The following is a 20,169-nucleotide window of genomic DNA, read 5'->3' as shown; positions in this document are numbered from 1 at the left end:
CTCCTTATCGGTTCGGTTCTTTATCGATACTCATCGGTTCTTTTTCATTACTAAATAATTGCTTTTTAAAATATATATTATTTAAAAAAATAATAAATTCAGAAAAGATTAGAATTGAATATTTTAAATATAATTAAATGTTTCTAGAGCAGCAACAGTAATGTTTATAACAGTAAAGTCACTATATAAACTCAGTGATATCTCGCTGGAAACAAATCTAAAATGTCAATAAAATAAATCATATTCCTGACATCAAAATACTGAGTGAAGTTTAGAACGAAGGAACACAGATATCAGTCAGTATCAGTCCTTCCTGCTGTCCTCTGGCCTCCTCCCTCTGCCTCTGATGGGTTTCACTGCCTGCAGGTACCGCTGGTAGAGGGAGGAGGAGCTGGTTTGTCTCAGCAGAGTTTCACAGACCTCTGGATTATTATGTTGCTTGTTTTAATCCACTTATATGAACCAACACCTTCGCTAGTAAAGGTGGAATTAATTGTGCTATGATGTTTTTATCATGCTGCAAAAAGCACAAAATGTTGATTTATTTATTTCTTTAACTGGAGACCGTAGTTCATAGCGTATCTCCTATCAGCAGTCAGTGTTGGCTTCTTGTAATGATGGTGACCACGGTGATGATCTTTACCAAACCTTAGCCAAGTAGGTTTCATTGCCTAAACTTAACCAGACCCACCTGGTGGCACACTGGTGGTATATTAGTAGGAGTCAAGGTTTGGTGGCCTGGATGTGGTGATCTGGGAAGTTTTAAGAAATAGGACAGCAGTGTATCTTAACGCATTTGCCTCTGTTGTGTTATTTTTAGTTTTTGCAAAATAATCTTGTAGTTAGATGAAAAAAGAATAGCATTTTTTGGAGTTCATGAGCAGCCGTTAATATCCAGAAAGGAAAGAACTGAAGAAATTCTTTCAATTGTAACAGAAGGTTATTCTTCACAATTGTTTAATTTAAACTTACCTGTAGTGTTAAATCACATTGGAAACTTTTTTGTATTGGACTACACATATCCCTATTCTGCAAGTACTTACCACTAGTACCAGCTGTATACTTTATGCATTTCCCCAAGCCTTTTCCAGGAAATAATGGGTTTTTTTGGAAATTATTTGGAATTTCTTTGGTAAATTAGTAGTAAAAAAACTTAAAATAAAGCATTACTTCACATCCCTCTAGATTACATCTTGCATGTAGAATGGGATTTTTACGATAAGAAACTTTATTGTCCATTACATTAAATGAAAGGACTTCCTGCCCTTTCATAATAGCAATACCTACTCCCATCCTACCTCCCAGACACAGCTCCTTGGTGTAACTGAAATTAAGGTCAAGAAAACTGCCGTCGAACCAGATGTTAAGGTGGTCCATGTGCTGAGAGTAGGAAGGGCTGTTGACATCATGCAGGCAGGTAACGAGGGCCATGTCATCAGCATACTTTATGAGTGAGGGGTCTTTGCTGTTGTATTTTACCTCGTTTGTATATATGGAGAGCAGGAGGGGAGATAAAACGCACCCCTGTGGAACGCTGGTGTTCAGGACGAGGCAGTTGGAGAAGGTGTTATTAATGCAGACTCGTTGGGGCCTCTCTCTCTCCGGAACTCCCTGATCCACAGGACAAGGCTGCTGCTGACATTCAGGTCGCTCAGGCGTCTCAGGAGAAGATAAGACTGGAGAAATCCATAAAAAGTACATGGACATAGTGTGTTGGCCTTATCTAGATGACCATGTACTTTGTCCAGGACAGTGAGATCGGTGTCCTCCACACCTCGGCTAGTTTGGTAGGCAAACTGCATGGGGTCCATGAGCTTAGCTGTTCGTCCACCTTTTCCACTTTTCTCACGCTTTCTACTCCGTATATATCTACTCTCCTCTCCTTCTCTGCCCTCTCTCTCATCTCTGCGGGAGATAATGAATTGTTCCACCTGTGGAAGGCACTTTTCACCATCCCTTGTTTCATCTTCATTTGCTCCTCCGTTCCTCCCTGCCTCCGCGCGCTCGCTGCGAGTGGAGGGGTTTTGAGCGCTAATTTGTTTTTGTTTTGCCGCGCTAACCTTGGAGGGGCGACACGCCGTTATTAGCTTCTCCTGCTCTTTTGCTGCCACACATTAGATTCAGGTCGACACGGAAGGCACTTTTCATTTGGATTTAATTCTCCTTCTCCCCCTCCAGCTCTCTCTCCCCCCTCTCCCATCCTCCCCTCAACCCTGGCACCCTTACACTTCTAATTAGATTTGGGAGGAAAATGAACTCTGATTAAAAACGCAGTCTTCTCCAACTTGACACACCACAGGCACACACCCACACACTGTCTGCTGCACACAAACATGCACCTGACACACAGACACACACACACACGGCACAGCCCACTGAAAAGCCCAGGGCAGGCTGGGAGTTTGTTTGGAAGATGTTGGGAGCTGGAATATATTGGAGGAGCAGACAGTGGCTGTCGTTCAAACCTCCTCCTCCTCCCCCTCCCTTCTTCATCAAGTCCTCCATTAGTGCAGATCAGATCAAACTGTCAATCAACCTGGCCCACCTGCCTGCTTTGATCTGGACTTGTGATTTCTCTCTCTGACCCACTATGCATTATTAACACAGATTTTCTCATATCCTGACAGGAAATTAAAATCTGTTGATGTGCATGTCTGTGTGTATGTGTGTGTGTCGTGGCTGATAAGTATCTGTTGAGCCTGCAGCTCTTTGGCAGCGTCAATCTCAGGGTGGTTGGTTAAGGTGTGTTTTCGCTGTAGGGCCAGAAGATGAGATAAAAAGTCGTATGTTGGTGGTCAGGTGTGGTGGTGCTTTTGAAACTTCACCATCGCAACAGGGTTCTTCACATTTATGAATCAGAACACCACAGCTGCAAGTTGTTTTTTTAACAAACAAGTATTTAACATGTAACATTTAACAAACCGAAACACTGCATAGCTGCATTACGTGCAGTCACAAAGTTCTGATCAGACCTCCTGCAAGCTTTATGCTGGATCTGTCAGTGTGTCACACATTTTCACTTCCTTTAACAGCAGGGGATTGTCATCATCCAGTTAACTACAGGGCATGTAACCTTATTACCAGACAGAATGTTAATCTTGCATTATGTTCAATGACAACATTTTGTATCATTCAGTGTTTTTAAAAATGTTTTACTTCTATAATAGATGCTTATGAAGATGGTTCAGGATAATACTGTGGTTATGGAAAATAAATGGTTAAGGCTAGGCAACTAACAAGTCCTTGGATAAAGGAAAGATCATGATGCAAACTCTGGTCTATCACAAGAAATTCCTAAGGATACCGGGCTCGAGCATGAGGTAATGAATCCAAATCTAAATTCCCTCAGCTCAACCCCAACCTCATCAGAAACCTTTGACTAGCCACCAAAGACCTTCTTAAATTTTTGTTACACCCTCAGTCATTGTTTCAGCTGATCGTTTTGATTAAATTGTTACAAACAAGATAATATTTTGGGCATTTTCTGACTTTAATTGATAGTGACAGCTGCAGAGATAGACAGGAAAGGTGGGAGAGAGAGAGGGGATGACATGCAGCAAAGGGCCGTTGGTTGGAATTGAACCCGGCCCGCGGCGGTAAGGAGCCTTAATGGTACGTATATAGCACCACAGGTGGATTTCAGTTGTCACACAGCAGCGCACACCTGGAGCCCCTGCTGACTAAAGATTATCTAAGCAGAGGTGCCAATTTGTTACAAGGCCTTACAGGTTATATTAAAGTACAGCTGACTAAACATCAGTGTCACTGCAAGGTCTAGAAATAGATTCCACAAGCATATCACATATCTAAAATCTCCAGACTGGCTTGAAAATGTCTAACATTATTAGCAGCTGATATCACATTGTTCAGCAAAGGGTTTACCCTCTGACCTACCTTCTTCACGTTTGTTATTATTGTAGTGTAGTGTACTGGCTCTGAGCCAGAAAGGTAACGTTATACTAACAAGATTCAAAGTCAGTAGCATTGCGTACAGTTGACAAACAGTAAATATAATTTGACAGTCTGTTTAACAACAAGACTAGCTAGCTATCCAGCCATGTCACTGTCCCCAAATCCATATCAAGATTTTCACGAACAAATATCGTGTACTGTCGGGCCGCAGCCTGAAGTAGCGAGTTGAATAGCGAATGGGATGTGAGATGATCGCTTATGTGATACAAAGTATCAGTACGTTCAGAGGGGCAGTGGACTTCTTGCAGCTTGTGTGTTACAGTCACCCTGCTGTGGTGTTCAGAGGATGAGGCGCTGAAGGACTACACTCATCTATACAGGCTGACACCAGCGTTATGTAGCCAGCGCATTCATTTAGAACGGTGAACAGACAGTTTCACTGGAACTACTTAGTAGTTGTCCATTGTCAGGAATTAATGGACATCCTGCAGCTAATCAGAATCGAGTATTCACCGTGACCATGGTTTAAAGATTTATAACTCTGTGTTTATGACATTGTTTCACTTGTTGTTGTTTGGATGCTGTGAAAATGGCAACGTGAATGTTGATATTTTATTTAATGAAGTAATGAAATTAGATGCCATTTATACAATCCCAATACCAGTCACACTACTCTGTATGAAAGATTAGTTTCTTTGCTCTGGTGAGCAGGTGGCACCTGCCGTCAGTGTGTGAATGGCAGGCGCTTTGAGTGGTCGGAAGACTAGAAAGGTGCTACAATTACAGTCCATGTACCATTTACAACCCCAGATTATGAACAATGACAATGTTTTTAATAATACACATGCCTGGCCACTACAGCATGGTTCAGGTTAGCCAACATTAATTTTCAGACTGTGACAGGGTGTGAACTTTCCATCACCCTGACCTCTACACTCATAAAGGTGACTGGTGTCTGGTGTGTGCTACAGGTGGCAATTGTCAAAGGTCAAATGATGCTTCCTGCATTGGCACTGAACATTGGCATTGGACCTAAATTGTACGTTGCTGAAGTGCCCAATATATATGTTATTGGGGCTACTGGGCTGCATTTTCATTGTAATTACAAAACAAACATGATTAAAGGAAAAAAGTGACATATTGAGAAATACGCTTCTTAGACTAGCTCGGGATAAAGACTAGAAGATACTAGTGAAAATCCTCTAAAATGTTCTAGTTATATCTCTTTTGTTTAAAGCCAACAAAGTGTCAAAATAAACATTTAACTTTAAAATCATGGCTAGGGCAGGTGTTAGTTTATGGTCTACTTATCCTGGCAAAGCACAACCTGAAAAGCGGTACTGAGGGAACAAATGTCCCTGTCCAGCCACAGTATAGTCTCGCATAGTCAGACCTATCTCCACACTTCATTTTAGCGCTGTCAGCGCTGGAGAAAGGTCTGGCTCAACCCATTATCAAATTTTGGTATAGGGGGAAAAACGCTCAGGCTATTGCGCTAAGCCCTGGATGCAGCGACGGTGCCCTTGCAAAATAGTGGGGGGGCTAAATCCCTGCAAAAGAAAACGCCACATAAAACAGTAAAAGATGTATATCGACTATGTGATGCGACTTTTACTGATAAAAAAGACAAACATAATTTGATCATCAGTGCCCTATGGTGAAGCCTGCCTACACTTCAGCTCTGGAGGAGCTCGCTGGACTCGTTAAAACCACAGACGATTTAATAGCTGTATGTAGCTCATGCAGAACGTTAAAACGATATCACAGAAGCTCGTGTGAAGTGGAACGGATCAGTGCATTGGTCAAATCAATGTCAGCGGCGCATGCCGCTGCTAGAGTTAAAAGATGTGCCAAATCAACTCGTTTCAGCGTGTAGGTTGCTAGCTCGGAGGTTGTTGTTGTTGTTGGAAGGGGAGGAGAATTCCGACTGAAATAGTCGTCCAATGGCAGGCTTATACCCACAGCCTACTTCCTGTGAGTCTCGCTGCAGTATTACCAGGCTTCAGTTGTGCTTGATCATATCAGCGTCACTCTCTTTCACATGTTAATACAAATGACCTTTAACCCCTGCTAGTGATGAACTCATTGCTCTTGGTGCTGATTAGAATGACCCCCCCCCATCCTCTCACCGTGTCCTCTGCCACATCCCTCGCTCTTAAACAAGCGTTTCCAATTAGCACACCGCTTAACGAGGTCATTAGCAACCTGGCGTCCCCGAGTCCAGAACTCCACTAGCTCTCCGTTTACGTTCAGGGACGGCTCATTTGGCTGAATGGCACATTTACACTAACACAGCACAGTCTCACATACACACAGTCATATTAATATAATGGGAGCACGTAGGGGTCCTTAAAACATCAGAGAGTTGTAAAATCCAAATAGTAAAATACACAGAGCTGATAGCTCCAATGATAAGTAGAGAGAAAGAGTGGGAGGTACTTTATGATGATATTTGGTGGTATGAAGGGTTTAATGAAGTCATCTCCCATATTATCTTCCCTATCTTCTCCTTATAACCATAATTTGATGTGAAAAGGTTAGGATAATGAGTTCTTATTCCTCATGATGAAATTAGGGGAGGGGGTTGAACCGTGGATCACCTTTCTTTTCACAAGCAATAACTTAGGTACTGGTGGAATGGTGTGTCTCGTCCGTCTCGTGTTTTTTGTCTGGGGCTGGTTTTCATGGTTTAGGTCCCTTATTTCCAATTACGGGAAATCTGAATGCTACAGCATACGATGATGTTTTAGACAATAGTGTGCTTCCAACTCTGTGGCAACAGTTTGGGGAAGGCCCTTTCCCGTTTCAACATGACAATGCCCCTGCGCACAAAGCCAAAAGATTTTTAAACGAAGGATGATGATTTTTTTAGTATACTTGTTTTGATTTCTGTGGTCAGTTGCCATAGAATAGGCACAGTACATATCAGAAAAGAAATGATTCAATTGAACTTAAATGGGATTGGATCACCTCAGAGTGCATTATCGCTCACTGAATAAATAGGTGGCTAATAAACTCATTTTGCAGTTGACAGAGAAGCTGCATACTAACCTCTTTGTCTTATGGACTCAACCTTTAGCGGTTTCTCATTTCAGACACAGATACACACACTCACAAACACACAAAGCTAAAATATTGTCTTTAGATATTTGTGTATGTGCGTATGCTTCTCTTCAGCTTGTGATGAGTGGACTGTCCTCCCCAGACCAGGGCTGCATCGGGATGTCAACCGCTTTGGACATTCGGCCGTGGTTAGCAATGGGTGAGTTCCGTCCTTCCATACTAGTTTACTGTAATTCATCACTGCTAAACTCCATCTGCGAAATACTTTTTTAAAACATGTCTCCCCTCTATAGAATATGAGTACAACAGCACCTCTGGGTTTGTTGCCTTGTTTAAGGACACATCAGCAGTGTATTTGCTAACACTTATCCTCAAATCTGGGTGAAACTGGTACATAATCTGCTAATCTACTCAGTTACAATTATGCAAATAAAACCCATCTATTCACGAGGCATTATTCCTTGGCTCATTTTTACATATCCGTGATGTCTTCCTGCAATGTCCTCTAAGTTTTGGAAGCACTGAGAGTCTTCTCTGCTTTTCCCTTTCACAAGTTATGGTTTTGTTGTGTAGATTGTTTATGGATTGATCTCTTTATCTCAATATTATATTTAGTTTCAGTTTACACTTTTCAGTCGCTTCTCCCTCTGCTGGCTTTTTCTGAAGCTCCCTGTTTAGAAGCTTGTGTCTCTGCCACCTCACCTCTTGTCTATATGTGGATGTTTCTCCTGCTTAACTTTCTCAGTAACTTTCTTTACACCTTCTATGTATAGATACAGTGTATGTATGCACTATGTATTTCTCTTTATTTCCTCAAGAGCTCTATTTATGCCTTTCCCGTTTTTGAGTCTCTGTATTTCGCTAGCTTCATTCACGCAGAAAAACTGGTCAATCCAATTCCTCCATCCTTGTGCTGTGGTTTCTGTAAGAATCTGACCGTGGTTTTTGAATCACTGTATTGTCAGCCTGCAAACCATTCACACTCACAAAGAAAAAAACCTGCGTAAGACTGTTTAAAAAAAAAAGAAGCAAAATAAGGAAACAGCTGTTGTTTATGCACCCTGTATTCCTCAGCCAATGTTCTTGAGGTGATTTTTTTTAATTAAACTTATGAAGAACTGGCTAAATGATAACCTGATAACAAAGATTTCTCAGAGCTTCTGCAATGTAGATTTTTTCCCCCCGTAAACATCATCAGTGAACATCAGTGCCTTCGAATCCAAGAGTACAGGACTCTAAGTAGCTAAAATACCAACAAAAAAAACATAATTGATCAAAAACATAATTGATCAAAAACAGCACTTACTCAAACTCAAGAGTTCCATCACGATGCAGTGACTTATTGCTGAACTCAGAAATAATGGTCTGACCCTTTAACACCAGTTATCCACCAAAAAGTCAGCTTTGAGCACAAAAATGTCAGCTTTGAATTTCAAAAGGCCAGCTTCAGACTGCTTTTTCTCCCAAGTTTTTTTCCCCCCTAAACCAAAGATCAGCTTTATTTTTGAAAGGTTCTCCTGCTTTCTTAACATTTCTATATCTGTCTTCATCTCTGCAGGCATTTCTTGTTTCTTTAAGACTAGCACTATCTTGCTGTAACTTTTGCTGTGTCACTTCCGTCCACAGCTGTATGTACAGGTTTCTGCTGCTGCTCTTGTGTTTCTGTATAATCCTCTCTGTATCTTCTTCAGCTCCATGTACATCTTTGGAGGTTTTTCGGGCCTCCTTCTGAACGATGTGCTGGCCTACACCCCTCCGTCCTGCCTGGCCTTTTCTAACCCAGCTTTGTGTGCTGCTGCTGGGCCGGGCCTTCGGTGCCATTGGGTCAAAAGTAGATGTGTCCCCTGGGAGCCAAAAACACCTGAGCACATTTTTCCTGCTCCTTTTTGCCCTGCACGACCTGGTACGTTACACTGAGGTCTTGTCTGCCCAGCTGATTCTTTGCCATTTATCTGTGTCTGTTCTTTCTTTTCCCCTAAATATTTTCACTGTCATGTCAACATATTTTCCCTGAAATGCACAGCACAATCACACACAAGTGTTGCTCCCAAAAGACCAATTTTTTCATGAGAATAATAATTATTCTAAAGGATTTGGCTTCTGAAGTTTGTTTGCATACCATAATTATAGGAACAGAAGGTCAGTGCTGCAACAATTATCTCATTTTGAAGTAATTAGGGTCAGTCCGAACCCTCCACCTCCTCCCCCCCATCTCTTTCTGCCAGATGTAGATGCAGTAGCTTTCCCAGGTATTCTGCTTCAGGCAGCTCACTGCAGGTTTAAATAAAAAGCAATCATGCTGTCAGTTTTAAATAGAACCGTAGTACACATGGATTGACTGACTGCCTTAAAGGACCATTTTCATGTTTAAGCTCATTTACTACAAATTATCTATACTTTACATACATTTTATATCAAATGTCACATTTTTTTAATGTACCATTCCAGGCATCCATTGGTTTAGATTTGTTTCTGTAAAATATTAAATTCAGTAAGACGATACTTGAAATATGCTTGAGTTGTCTAACCCATCACAGTGAACATCAAGTCTGCGTTATCTTTTTTTTGTCACATTATCAATATCATGTAATAAAGTGCAGACCTTTCTAATCAATGTACAGTTAAACTGCCTTACCAAACCAAAAATATGCACCCAGAAACAAATGAAGTAATTTTTAAGTCTGCTAGTTGATTTCCATGCTTTATGGAAATAAATGGAAACCAGTGGCTGACTGGAATAGTTACATTCGTAATACATTCATCTAAATCTCTAAAATTGTAGGAAAATTGTTGGTAAATGGTCTCCAAAAATGTGAAATATAGATTTGTAGTTAAGGAGCTTTCCCTAACTAAAGCAACACAACATAGGCACGGTCTTTTATATATCTATCAGAAACACGATGGAAGTCTGATGGATTAACATATCCCAGATCAGTGTTCATCCTCTGCTTTAATGTCACATGCATGTTTATTCTACAAACGACAGTGCAGCATGTATAAATGACCAGAGGGAAATAAAGCTGCATGACATAACTGCCTTTTCCATATGTAAATACCTTGTTAATCACATCCGAACATACACTACTTACATGTTAGTTTACACTTCATGAAAGCATTACTTGCTTGCACATGGCCACCACATGAGTCTGTTTCCTGACAAATGCCAGATATTTTGAAGTGCCAGATGAACATTTCAATGCTACTCCTGCTTTTCAGGCTGATGCAAACTGACTCTGACTTTTTACTCATTTGCTCATCTTGACATTGACATTGAAACATATAGCCAATTATGATTAGTGGCGATTGATCAGCGCATTTCTAATTAGAACTGAATCCCCAGCAGATGAATAAATCTTTTCTCATACAGCGAGAAGTAAGACTTAAACTTTCTTGAAAGGTAGGAATGAAACATTTCACTTGTCAAAGAGACTTTACCATGACAGCTGCAAACTGAAGAGCATTAAGTGTGGAAAAGTTAGAGGGATCACACATTATGTGTTTTTTCTGATATGCAGTGTTGAATAATAACACGTCTGTTACTGACAGGTGAAATTCCACACGTTTGTTTGCCTGAAACTACCCATGCACATACTGCATGCGCTCAATTTGCATTTTTTCCTTAATAATCTTGCTGTCATTTACTCCTCAATCTCTGACGAGGGAAAAGCATTTCTACATTATTATACCACTACATAACAACACAGACTATTGCGAAAATATAACCTGATCTGCTAAATCTTGTTTGTATATGTGTGTGTGTGTGTGTTTGTGTTGTGCTCTCTTCAGACAGTACAGACGAGCAGTGTTTCCGATTCTCAGACTGTGCAAGCTGCACCGCCAATACTCGGGGCTGTCAGTGGTGTGAGGACAGGAAGTGTATCTCTGCCTCCAGCAACTGCACCGTGGTGAGTCTTCACTAGGTATCTGTGAAGCAAGAGGAAAAAAACCCATTGCAGCCTCAATATTTGTCGAAGTTGAACCTGTAGTCGAAACTGTACACTTTATGGACTCGTAGGATGAAGTGTACTAGGGTGGTGCTAGAGGGAAGGTCATGAGGTCAAAAGGGTTCATCCTCTGTGGAGCATGAATGTGCTCTGTAAATTTCATTACAATCTGCTTATTAAATTATAAGAAATGACCCTAGAAGAAAGCTCATGGAGTGTCCGAAATGGAAAGGGTACATTCTCTGTGGTGAATACATGAATTCAGTCAATGTCATGGAAACCTACCTATTAGAATTTATTTTAGATTTCTTGTGTACAAGTTATAAAATTGAGCTAATGGTGGCTAGAGAAGGTCAGAAGACTTTCAAAATCATTAGCAATGACCGGTGATATAAAACCAACATTAGAAGCTGTTTGTCTTCTTGTGAAAGATCTAAAAGCAATCAGTGTTTTAGCTTTGCCTCCTGTGAGTTATCTGACACAGTCTTTTGTCAGATGTCCTCCGATGCAAAATATACAACTCAGCATATAGGTTTATTGTTTTATCCTCTCAAGAATGTTAAAAACTCAAATTCAAAAGATAATATATTTATAGATGTGATTCAAGGTTTGTGTGATTTATATTGATAAGTTTGGCTCAATGAGTTTTTGTACTTTTTAGAACTTTTGCTCATTTGTTTTCTCTCTCTCTTTCTCTATTTTTACTCCCAACCCTGCTTTCTCTGTGTTTCTTTGTATGTGTGTCTGCATGTTGCTTTTGTCTTTGTGTTTGCTTGGCTGGGTTTGAATATGAATGTGTGTGTGTGTGTGTGTGTGTGTGTGTAGCTGACTCTGGAGCTGGCCCAGCAGCATGGCGGCGCTCTGTCTCTGTCTCCCCCACCATCCATGTTGTCTGAACATCAGCTGAGCTTGTGGAAGCACGGAGCCAGAAGGAGGGGACATGTGTGTATTATTTGACATTTGACACTTCCTGTTAGGCTGCAGGTCGGGTTGCATCAGGTTGACATCAGAGGTCAGAGCAGTCCCTTAGGTTATATGGAAATTGAGGTGAATCTAAATCCAAATTTACATTCAATTTATGTCCTTTATCCTTTTCTAACAAACTTTCCTTGACTTCAATTAAAAACGGTGCTAGAAAAAGGAACACCACGCTGACTTTGGGCTGAGACTTTGGTGTTGGCACAGGGCGCGGAACGCAGCGTCGCACCAGCGAACTGGGACGCGGTAGTTCCTCGACTGCGCCGGTTTGTTTCTTTGGTGACTCGCTGTGCGCCCCAGTGGGAATAGAGGCAGGGTTGAGGGTGTGGTGCCAAGAATGAGTGCGTCTCGTTCTTGAGCCCACGTGTTTAAAGGCAATGAAAGTGGTGATTGTAATTGGCCATGATTGTCACAGCCTCTAATACGCCCACCTATAATGTATGATATTGCATTCTTTCTGATCCCACCCTGTATCCAATTGCACCACTGGTGCACCAGGCGTGTCTGGCCACAAAAAATCCCAAAGAGCATTTGGCATACCCCTGACTACTGGGTAGGGCACACTTGACTGTGTTGAGCCACTGGGTTCACGAAAATAGAGCCCTTCGACTGAACCTTCATTAAGTGACATAGAAAATCAGTCTTCACTAATCAAAAGCTTTCAGGGGTAAAGTAAATAATACAATCATTAAGCCATTACAAAGGGTCATAAGACACTGTCTCTGTTCTGAGCAGCCAAAGATATACCATGCACGTATTAAAATGAATATCATCTTATAAAACTAGGAACTCATTGCACATACAGTTAAAAAAAACTGGATCCAACCCATGACCCAACAAATGTATTAAAATCATGTTTTTGACATCCTGCTAATTATAAAAGGAGGTTTGCATTTGGTCCGGTCTCTTTGCTGAGGTAGTATGTCAAGAAAATGTGGAAATAGGCAGCATAATCTAATGAAAAATAACTAAAAAAGGTCAAATAAAATCATGTACATACAGTAAAATGGTAGAGGTCAAGATCATGATATTTACATAGCTTAGCCTTTAAAAACAGACAAAGATCATAAAGACGTAACATCCATTTTTCATCCTTTTGTAAAGGATGGGTCTGTTTTCTTAGGCTAAAACTGAGCAAGGATTGACACATTTTTGACACATTACTGACACATTGTCAATTCACTTCTTCAGGAAACTTTCTAATGAAAAAAAAAGAAGACTCTGTCATTAGCTTCTGACAGTCTGTCATCCTTTCTGAGGAGAAAAACCAGAAAGTTTTTCAAATTTCTTCAGAGGTTTCAGATAAAAAGGGCCAGTGTGAATAGCATATTTGTTCTGAGGTCTTAGGTAAAGTTGTAAAGTTGCTGTAGTGTAAGTGAGATGCACACAGCATATAGAGTAAGCACAACTTCAATAAAAAGTCCATCTCAGTATAATGTGTCCCTCATATTGATTTCTCTTTTCACTCTGCATGTTCTGTTTGGATGTTTGATTCCCTCAACCATCGCACTTTATTCATCTTCAGCTTTTGTTGCACATTGCATCGATTCATCCAAGTTTATTGCATTTACTGTAAAAGAGGACACCGATGAAGTTTAACTGGGCTGATATTGTTTCCTGTGTGTGTGTGTGTGTGTGTGTGTGTGTGTTTGAAGTCGGTGAGAGACTCGTCCAGGTGTAAGCACAGGGAGGAGCAGGAGTGTTTCAGACTGGCCAACTGCAGGAGCTGCTCCCTCAACGTCAACTGTCAGTGGGAGCTGCAGCAACAGGAGTGTCAGGCACTGCCTGGTGAGGAGACACACTCATGCACACTGAGAGAACAAGCACGCATACAGCCTGGCACACATGCACACACACCATCATGACCATGATGAATGCACACACAGCAGTTGCACACGTTTTCCTACTTAGGATTTCTCTGTCTGCATCAGATTGCACAATATCAGCCTGGTAATAGCCTGATCCAACAGACATGGACCATGAGAACGAAAATGAGCACCATTATATTTATTGAGTCATTGCAATTTCGTGTGGATCTTTGTGATTACATATGTGATATTGGAGTGACTGTTGATTGATACAGTATTATGAGTCTGGCAGGGTAACTTTGACATCCTTTCTGACGATCATCATCATCTCTGTAGCAAATACATTTATTTTCCAAAGCAGCTGAAGGAGTGCTGTGCTCTGCTAATCATACAGTACAACATACACACACAGCTTCAAAGCGTTTACATGTTCTCACACTAACTGGCTGCATATTATTAGTGGTCTTCATAAATCAGCACTCTCATACATCCATGCAGGCATGTACACAGAGGGGATTAGCATATATTCATGAACACACACTTCAGAAATATGCTCTCCACTCAGCTGCAAAGGGAAGTAGGCCAATTAGAAGTGTTTACTGGATGTCCTGAATATGGATCCTTGGTTGACTAACAAACTTGAGTCCACAAAGTCCTCCATGCTCCGCTGTGCTTTGGAGCCTTTAGCTAGAGCTGCTCTCAGTTTGACTTTAATGCTAGCATGGCTAAGGGCAAAGGAAATACCCTTGCTACTTGAATCCACAAATGATCCTGTTCCATGCTGTGGTGTACTGTGCTAAGTGCCTGCTAGCTAACTTGCTCTGCTATGAGTTAGAAGTTTGCAGTAGCTGTAAGCAGAGGATGGTATTGTGCGTGCTCCCTTTATTCTGTTCGCATCAAGCCCCTGTAGCCTGGTACATATCCTCCCACTACAGTTTGCTATGAACTGTTAGCTCTGTTGTTCCGTTGAGGTAAAATAGTATAAATCTGGAGCACTGGATTACAATCCCAGAAAGAATTGTTTTGGTAATTTAAAGACGTCTTTGCGTCCATTAAGTTGTTTTTTTTTTATAGATAGATTACATATAACCATTATTTTAACATCCTTTACATGCCTTTACTTCAACATGTACTCAGGACCTGCTTCATGCTGAAACTAAGTATTTTAAAAGCTGTTAAAAACACTGGTTATATGTAACCTGTATTCTTTACCCAGTTTAAATATACACTTGCAGATATCATTTGACCTGCAAATCCCTATATCAATACTTACTTGGATGTGGATTTGTAGAAATTATATCATGGTGTAATCACTGTATTCTTTGGTCATCAAATGAGTTCAGATTAAACCCCAGTCATGCTTCCTGATGCATTGGCCTGTGAAAACTCCTAGCTTGGCATTGTATTTTCTTGCAGTAGCCTATATCTTGTTTATTGTTGAGAATTGGAAAGGCAGAGGCAGCTATCATTCTTCCCTCTATTTGGTTTAAAGCTTGTTGACGTACTGGAGAGGAGAAAAGAAACATCTTGACAGTGATTTCTGTGTGAATTAAAACGAGTGCTGTTGGTTGCAGCTACCACACGTCAGACGCCATTTGCATAAAGTTGAAACTTGCTCAACTTTCCCATGTCACGCAATTGAGTCTTTGACTCTTTCAGCATGTGAATTTTTGTTCAGTTCAAAATGACTGGCATACTGTCTCTTCTCCAGTCTTTGTATGTGGCCTACTAGAGGGTCACTGGCCACACTGACGAAATTAGTATGTTTTTGTGCGTTTGTCTGAGTCCATCAGTGTGACACGGCACACTGTATTACTGCAAATGCATCTTCACAGAAAATAGTGTGGCTAAGATGAACTGGGGTAATGTTAAGTAGTTCCACCACCATGGCAGCTGTGGCCTTTTCCGTAGACACCATGTTATGACTAATTATTCTAAATGACCTGACATGTTTATCTCTACTTTTACACAAAGACCGAAACCTAATCTATCTATTTATTTTTGTACTCCTCCATTTCAACCCCATTCATCTGTCTTTCTCCTCTCGTTTTGGTCAATTATTGCCCATTGCTATTGCTTTGGGGAAAAAAAATAAAGAAAGCAGGTATTTCTTTTCTGTAGCGTGAAAAGGTTGGTGATGGAAGTCATTATGGGCCTGTGAATGTAATCAGTCCTGGAGTCCAAAATAAACAGCGGTGCTCAGTGGAGGCAGAAGGACTTTTTCTTCCCTTTCATCCTGGTTAATTGAATGGCCTCCCTGCTATTTTAGTCTTCTATAAGACTCTTCTATAAGTGACACTGATAACAATGAGCGCGTTTTTATGGGTAAGTTTGTCTGCCAGTCTTACTCAGCCATTGCCAATAGACTCTTCGATCACAACAGATATTCACTTTTCTTTATCCCATGTGTAACATATTTCTAACTTCTGGGAATTCATTTTTTCACTTTTGAGTCAGATCAGTAAAAAGCAAGAATGTGGTGCTCTGATCAAAAATAACAGCATAAATCAACAATTACATCAGCCTCTAAAATCAGTCCAACAAGATATATTACTTATTAAACACACGCATTAACCAGAAATATTTCTCTTAGAGCTGATTGATTCTGGCAGCACAGTTTATTTTCCATGCCATCACATCAACTTCAAATTCCAGTTTCATTCCCCTCCCCTCCAGTTTCCCTCAGTGAGTTTCCTGCCTTTGTCAGTCACCTGACTGTCCACTTACCTGCACACCTGCTCCTCACTACCTCATTAGTTTCAGTCTATGTGTGCTCTGCTTGTTTTTGAAAACCACCTTCCTCCCTGTGTTTGTTGTTTTGGATTTGTTTGCTGGTTCTGCCTGCCTACCTGTTGATTTATGGAGCCTGGTTTACCTCGACCAAGTAAATATTGTTTAACACCTTCTGCTTAGTCTGCTTCTGACTCCTATTGCCTGAGTTACACTGTATAAGGGTAAACATTTTGTCTTCTGTGTTGTTTGGTATATAAGTTATTTTACTTTTAAGAGTACGTCTTACATTGGAAAAGACAAATAAGCTTAAATTTGAAACTTGATAAATGGTACACATGCTAAATGTTAGCATGTGACTGTGTTAATTGTATGTAGGCTGTGTTAACTTGCTAACATTACAAGCTAAGTGTTAGCAAGCTAACATTCTAAACATTAGCTAACTGTTGACCTGTTAGCATAATAACTTGGTATGGTAATATGATAACATGCTTAACATTACAAGTGAAACACTGTCATGCTAAGCTGCTAAGCTTAATGTGAGTATGGTTACATGTTAAACATTATAAGCCAAACATTAGCTGTTGACATACTAAACATTACAGGCTAAAGCTAAACATTAGCCTGTTAACCTGCTAAACCATATAATCCAAACATTAGAGTGGTAAAGTAGTAACTGTAGGCAAGTTAAAGTGCTAATGTTAGCTTTTAATGTAATAAAACTATAGCCATGCTAACATCATCATTGCATCAAAATGCTATCATTCAAAGTTATGTTTTTGCCCCTAAATATGTTAAATCTGGCAAAGTTTTCTGGTGTTTAATGAGTATTAGGGGATTACAAGGTTGCTAGCAGACTATAGACTTTAACTAGTTTAGTCTTGTTTTTTTTATGCTAGCTGATGACCAAGTATTAGTGCTAACAGAGATGCAATGAAGGTGTAAATACAGTATGTGTGTGTCTTTGTGTGCAGGCCAGCTGTGTGGGGAGGGCTGGCACCATGTGGGGGAGGCCTGCCTGAGGATCAACTCCAGCAGAGAGAGCTATGATAACGCGCAGCACTACTGCAAAAACCTGGGAGGAAATATTGCCTCTTTGCTCACAGACAAACAGGTCAATTTTGTTCTGGAAGAGCTACACAAATACCAGCTGCAAGAGAAGGTGGGTGGTGTAACAAAAACAAATAAATAAATAAAAGGAATATGACTCCTGAATGCTAACAGTGTTGGTGAAAGCTGTTCATTATTTTCCACTCGGGCTTTTTTACCTTTATAAAATTGCTGTGGCTATTTACACACTATGGTGCTGCAGGTCATTTATGATATAAAAGCCAAACTTCAAATATATTTGGTAAGATCATCCAATTTAATTTGAGTTTATAGTAGTATGAAAGGTGTGTCTATTATGTTGAAAGTTCCTGACTGAGAAAAGTTGCGCTTTTCAAATCAGTGCACATGCTAACGTTGCCTTTATTCCTTCTGCTTATTTAACCTGAGAAGTTGGGTTTGTAAACATTAGAAACTCTTCCTACTCAGCTCTGTCTACTCACCAATACTAATGCATGGTTAGGATATTTTCAAGGTGATTTTTGATACAATACTCGCACTCCCATACATTGAAAGCGTTATTGGCCCTGTAACCATTCTTCCTGTTCATACTGGCAATCAAGTGATCTCATCCTAGTTCAGTTCTTAAGACTAAATCCACAGCCGTTGTTCTGTGCGAAACTTCATCGAATTTTGAATGAGGCTGCAACAGTCTGACTTAAACAAATCAAGCGGCTGTCCTGCCAAGTTAGTCTTTTTAGTATGAAATTTCCTCTTTGTTACTCTCCCTCCTCTGCAACTCAGCAAGGAAACCCTCTTTGGAAACACAAAGAGGGAATTTTGTACTCAAAATACTTAGTTTGGAAAATATCCACTTGATTTGGCTAACTCACACTGCTGAAGCCTAGGCCTCGGCTGAAATTTAGAATGCATTTTTATGAGGACCGTGTCCTACATCTCTTTCCTTTTGACTTGCGTTAGTAAGGGATCACTTCAGGGCCAGTATGGAGAGAATGATTGCAGCTACCAGTAACTCTTTCAATGTACAGTGTATGCCATTTGAGCATTGTATTAAGACTTTAATTAGTTTAGAAAAATACCTGTATCTTATCAGGCTGGTTTATAATGAAAGTAAGGCAAATTCTTCACTGTACCACACTGAGTTTGTGGCAACACCATATACATAGATATAGTCTAATAAAACAAAAAGTATAATATAATTTTAGAGATTGAAGTACTGTAATGTCCTGCTGATTAATGTGGACAACTGGACTTGTATGCAGTTCCCCAGCGTTCATTATATGACATAATGTACTTAATACTGCTTCTATGACATTTTGATTTATTATAAGATGCCAGACACTGTTACTTTAATATCATAAATATAAAGTTATTTATTAGATGCCAAGGAATGTGTGGCCTCAAGATCATAAAAATTGAGTTATTTAAGTGTATAACAACAGCTAATTAATGAAAGAACCCAGCAGTGTGCCGTTTTCTGATATGAAAATTTGATAACACTGGCACAATGTTAAAAATCTAAGATGTGAAAATGCAACACAACTCTTCTGGCTTTAGGTAATTTGATATTCAGACTCATATCCACGTTCAGACTTGTTAAAAAATGTTTTCACAGCACCATGAGGAGTTTTGATATTACCAACTACAGAGGAGTGAATTTCTCACCATGATGTTTCTGATTTTTCTTTTTTTTTTACTCTGCCATGGAGTCAATGCATAAAAAATGAATAGAGCGAATCATTCTTAGCCCACCTTGAAGCACAAATATTAGCTTTGTCATCGCTTTTCATCGTAGTAAACCCAGATGAGTGAAAGGATGTTTTCCACATATTCATGTTTGATTCTTTAAACGGCTGCTTTTCAGTGAGCCTTTGACCAGATCAGTCACCTCTTACACAGACTGAAATGTCGATTTGTGGTGTTTATGGTGGAAATGTCATTGGAGACCCTGACATGTTTGACCACAGAGACTTTTTGATAAATGTGCAGTGTCAGGAGAAGTGAGTAAATATTTGAACACTGTTAATTGAAAGAGAGTGTGGTTCTCTTTCTTCCTCTCTGTCTTGATGAAAAGTGCCTGTTTTGTAGATAAACCATTTTTTAATCTACCTTTGATGCTTTTAGGCAATGATTCTTAATCTCTTCTGTTGTCATTCCACTTTTTTGAGATAACATCATATTTTAGCAGTTTATTTTCTATGCAATTACCACATACCACACAGCTAAGTGGGTGGTATCCAGACATGCAAGAATACATACTTAGTATAGTGCAAATGCAGCAACATTTTCACAAGTTTCACAAGCTCTTTGTGATCCTCGATCCTAAAGCAAAAAGTCTTTTGTATGTTTTTATGAAATAAATCACAGCTGTGGAAAAATATTTAGGATTTCTATCAAATAAAACTCTTAACAGTAACAGTTCGTAATCATCATGGGCCATTACTGTATTTAACAAATCACACTTTGTTTTGCCAGCAAATAATTGAAATGTTCACTGAACTACACTTCAGTCAGCTGCTAAAATTAGAGTTCCTGCTTTTATAACAATTACAGTAATTTGCAGAAGGTTTAATTTAGGATCTACTTTCATGTAAAAGACAACATTCTGTCTGTTAGTTAACAGCTTTCTGACTGCTCCTCTTGGCAAGGGGAGACTATGTGGACTC

The 20,169-nt window shown here is 40.0% G+C and overlaps 1 protein-coding gene across 10 annotated transcripts in view; it reads left to right on the top strand.

Moving 5' to 3' along the window:
- The window catches only part of atrnl1a (attractin-like 1a), a 259,623-nt gene that overhangs the window by 56,797 nt on the left and 182,657 nt on the right, over positions 1-20,169 (top strand). For 9 of the 10 annotated variants that reach the window (XR_006379858.1, XM_044214113.1, XM_044214109.1 and 6 more), the window contains exons 11-16: positions 7,090-7,174; positions 8,667-8,878; positions 10,762-10,880; positions 11,745-11,861; positions 13,553-13,685; positions 17,410-17,597. Coding sequence is in view for 9 of the 10 variants with exons in the window: in XM_044214113.1 (XP_044070048.1) it covers positions 7,090-7,174; positions 8,667-8,878; positions 10,762-10,880; positions 11,745-11,861; positions 13,553-13,685; positions 17,410-17,597 (854 nt within the window). In the remaining variant the exon portion in view is untranslated. The remainder of the gene's footprint in view (positions 1-7,089; positions 7,175-8,666; positions 8,879-10,761; positions 10,881-11,744; positions 11,862-13,552; positions 13,686-17,409; positions 17,598-20,169) is intronic. The other variant, XM_044214108.1, reaches the window with a different exon arrangement.

Source organism: Siniperca chuatsi, linkage group LG11, assembly GCF_020085105.1.
Source record: "Siniperca chuatsi isolate FFG_IHB_CAS linkage group LG11, ASM2008510v1, whole genome shotgun sequence".
Classification (NCBI taxonomy): Eukaryota; Metazoa; Chordata; class Actinopteri; order Centrarchiformes; family Sinipercidae; genus Siniperca; species Siniperca chuatsi.
Note: the sequence above shows the minus strand (reverse complement) of the source record. Positions and strands in the feature narration are given on the sequence as shown.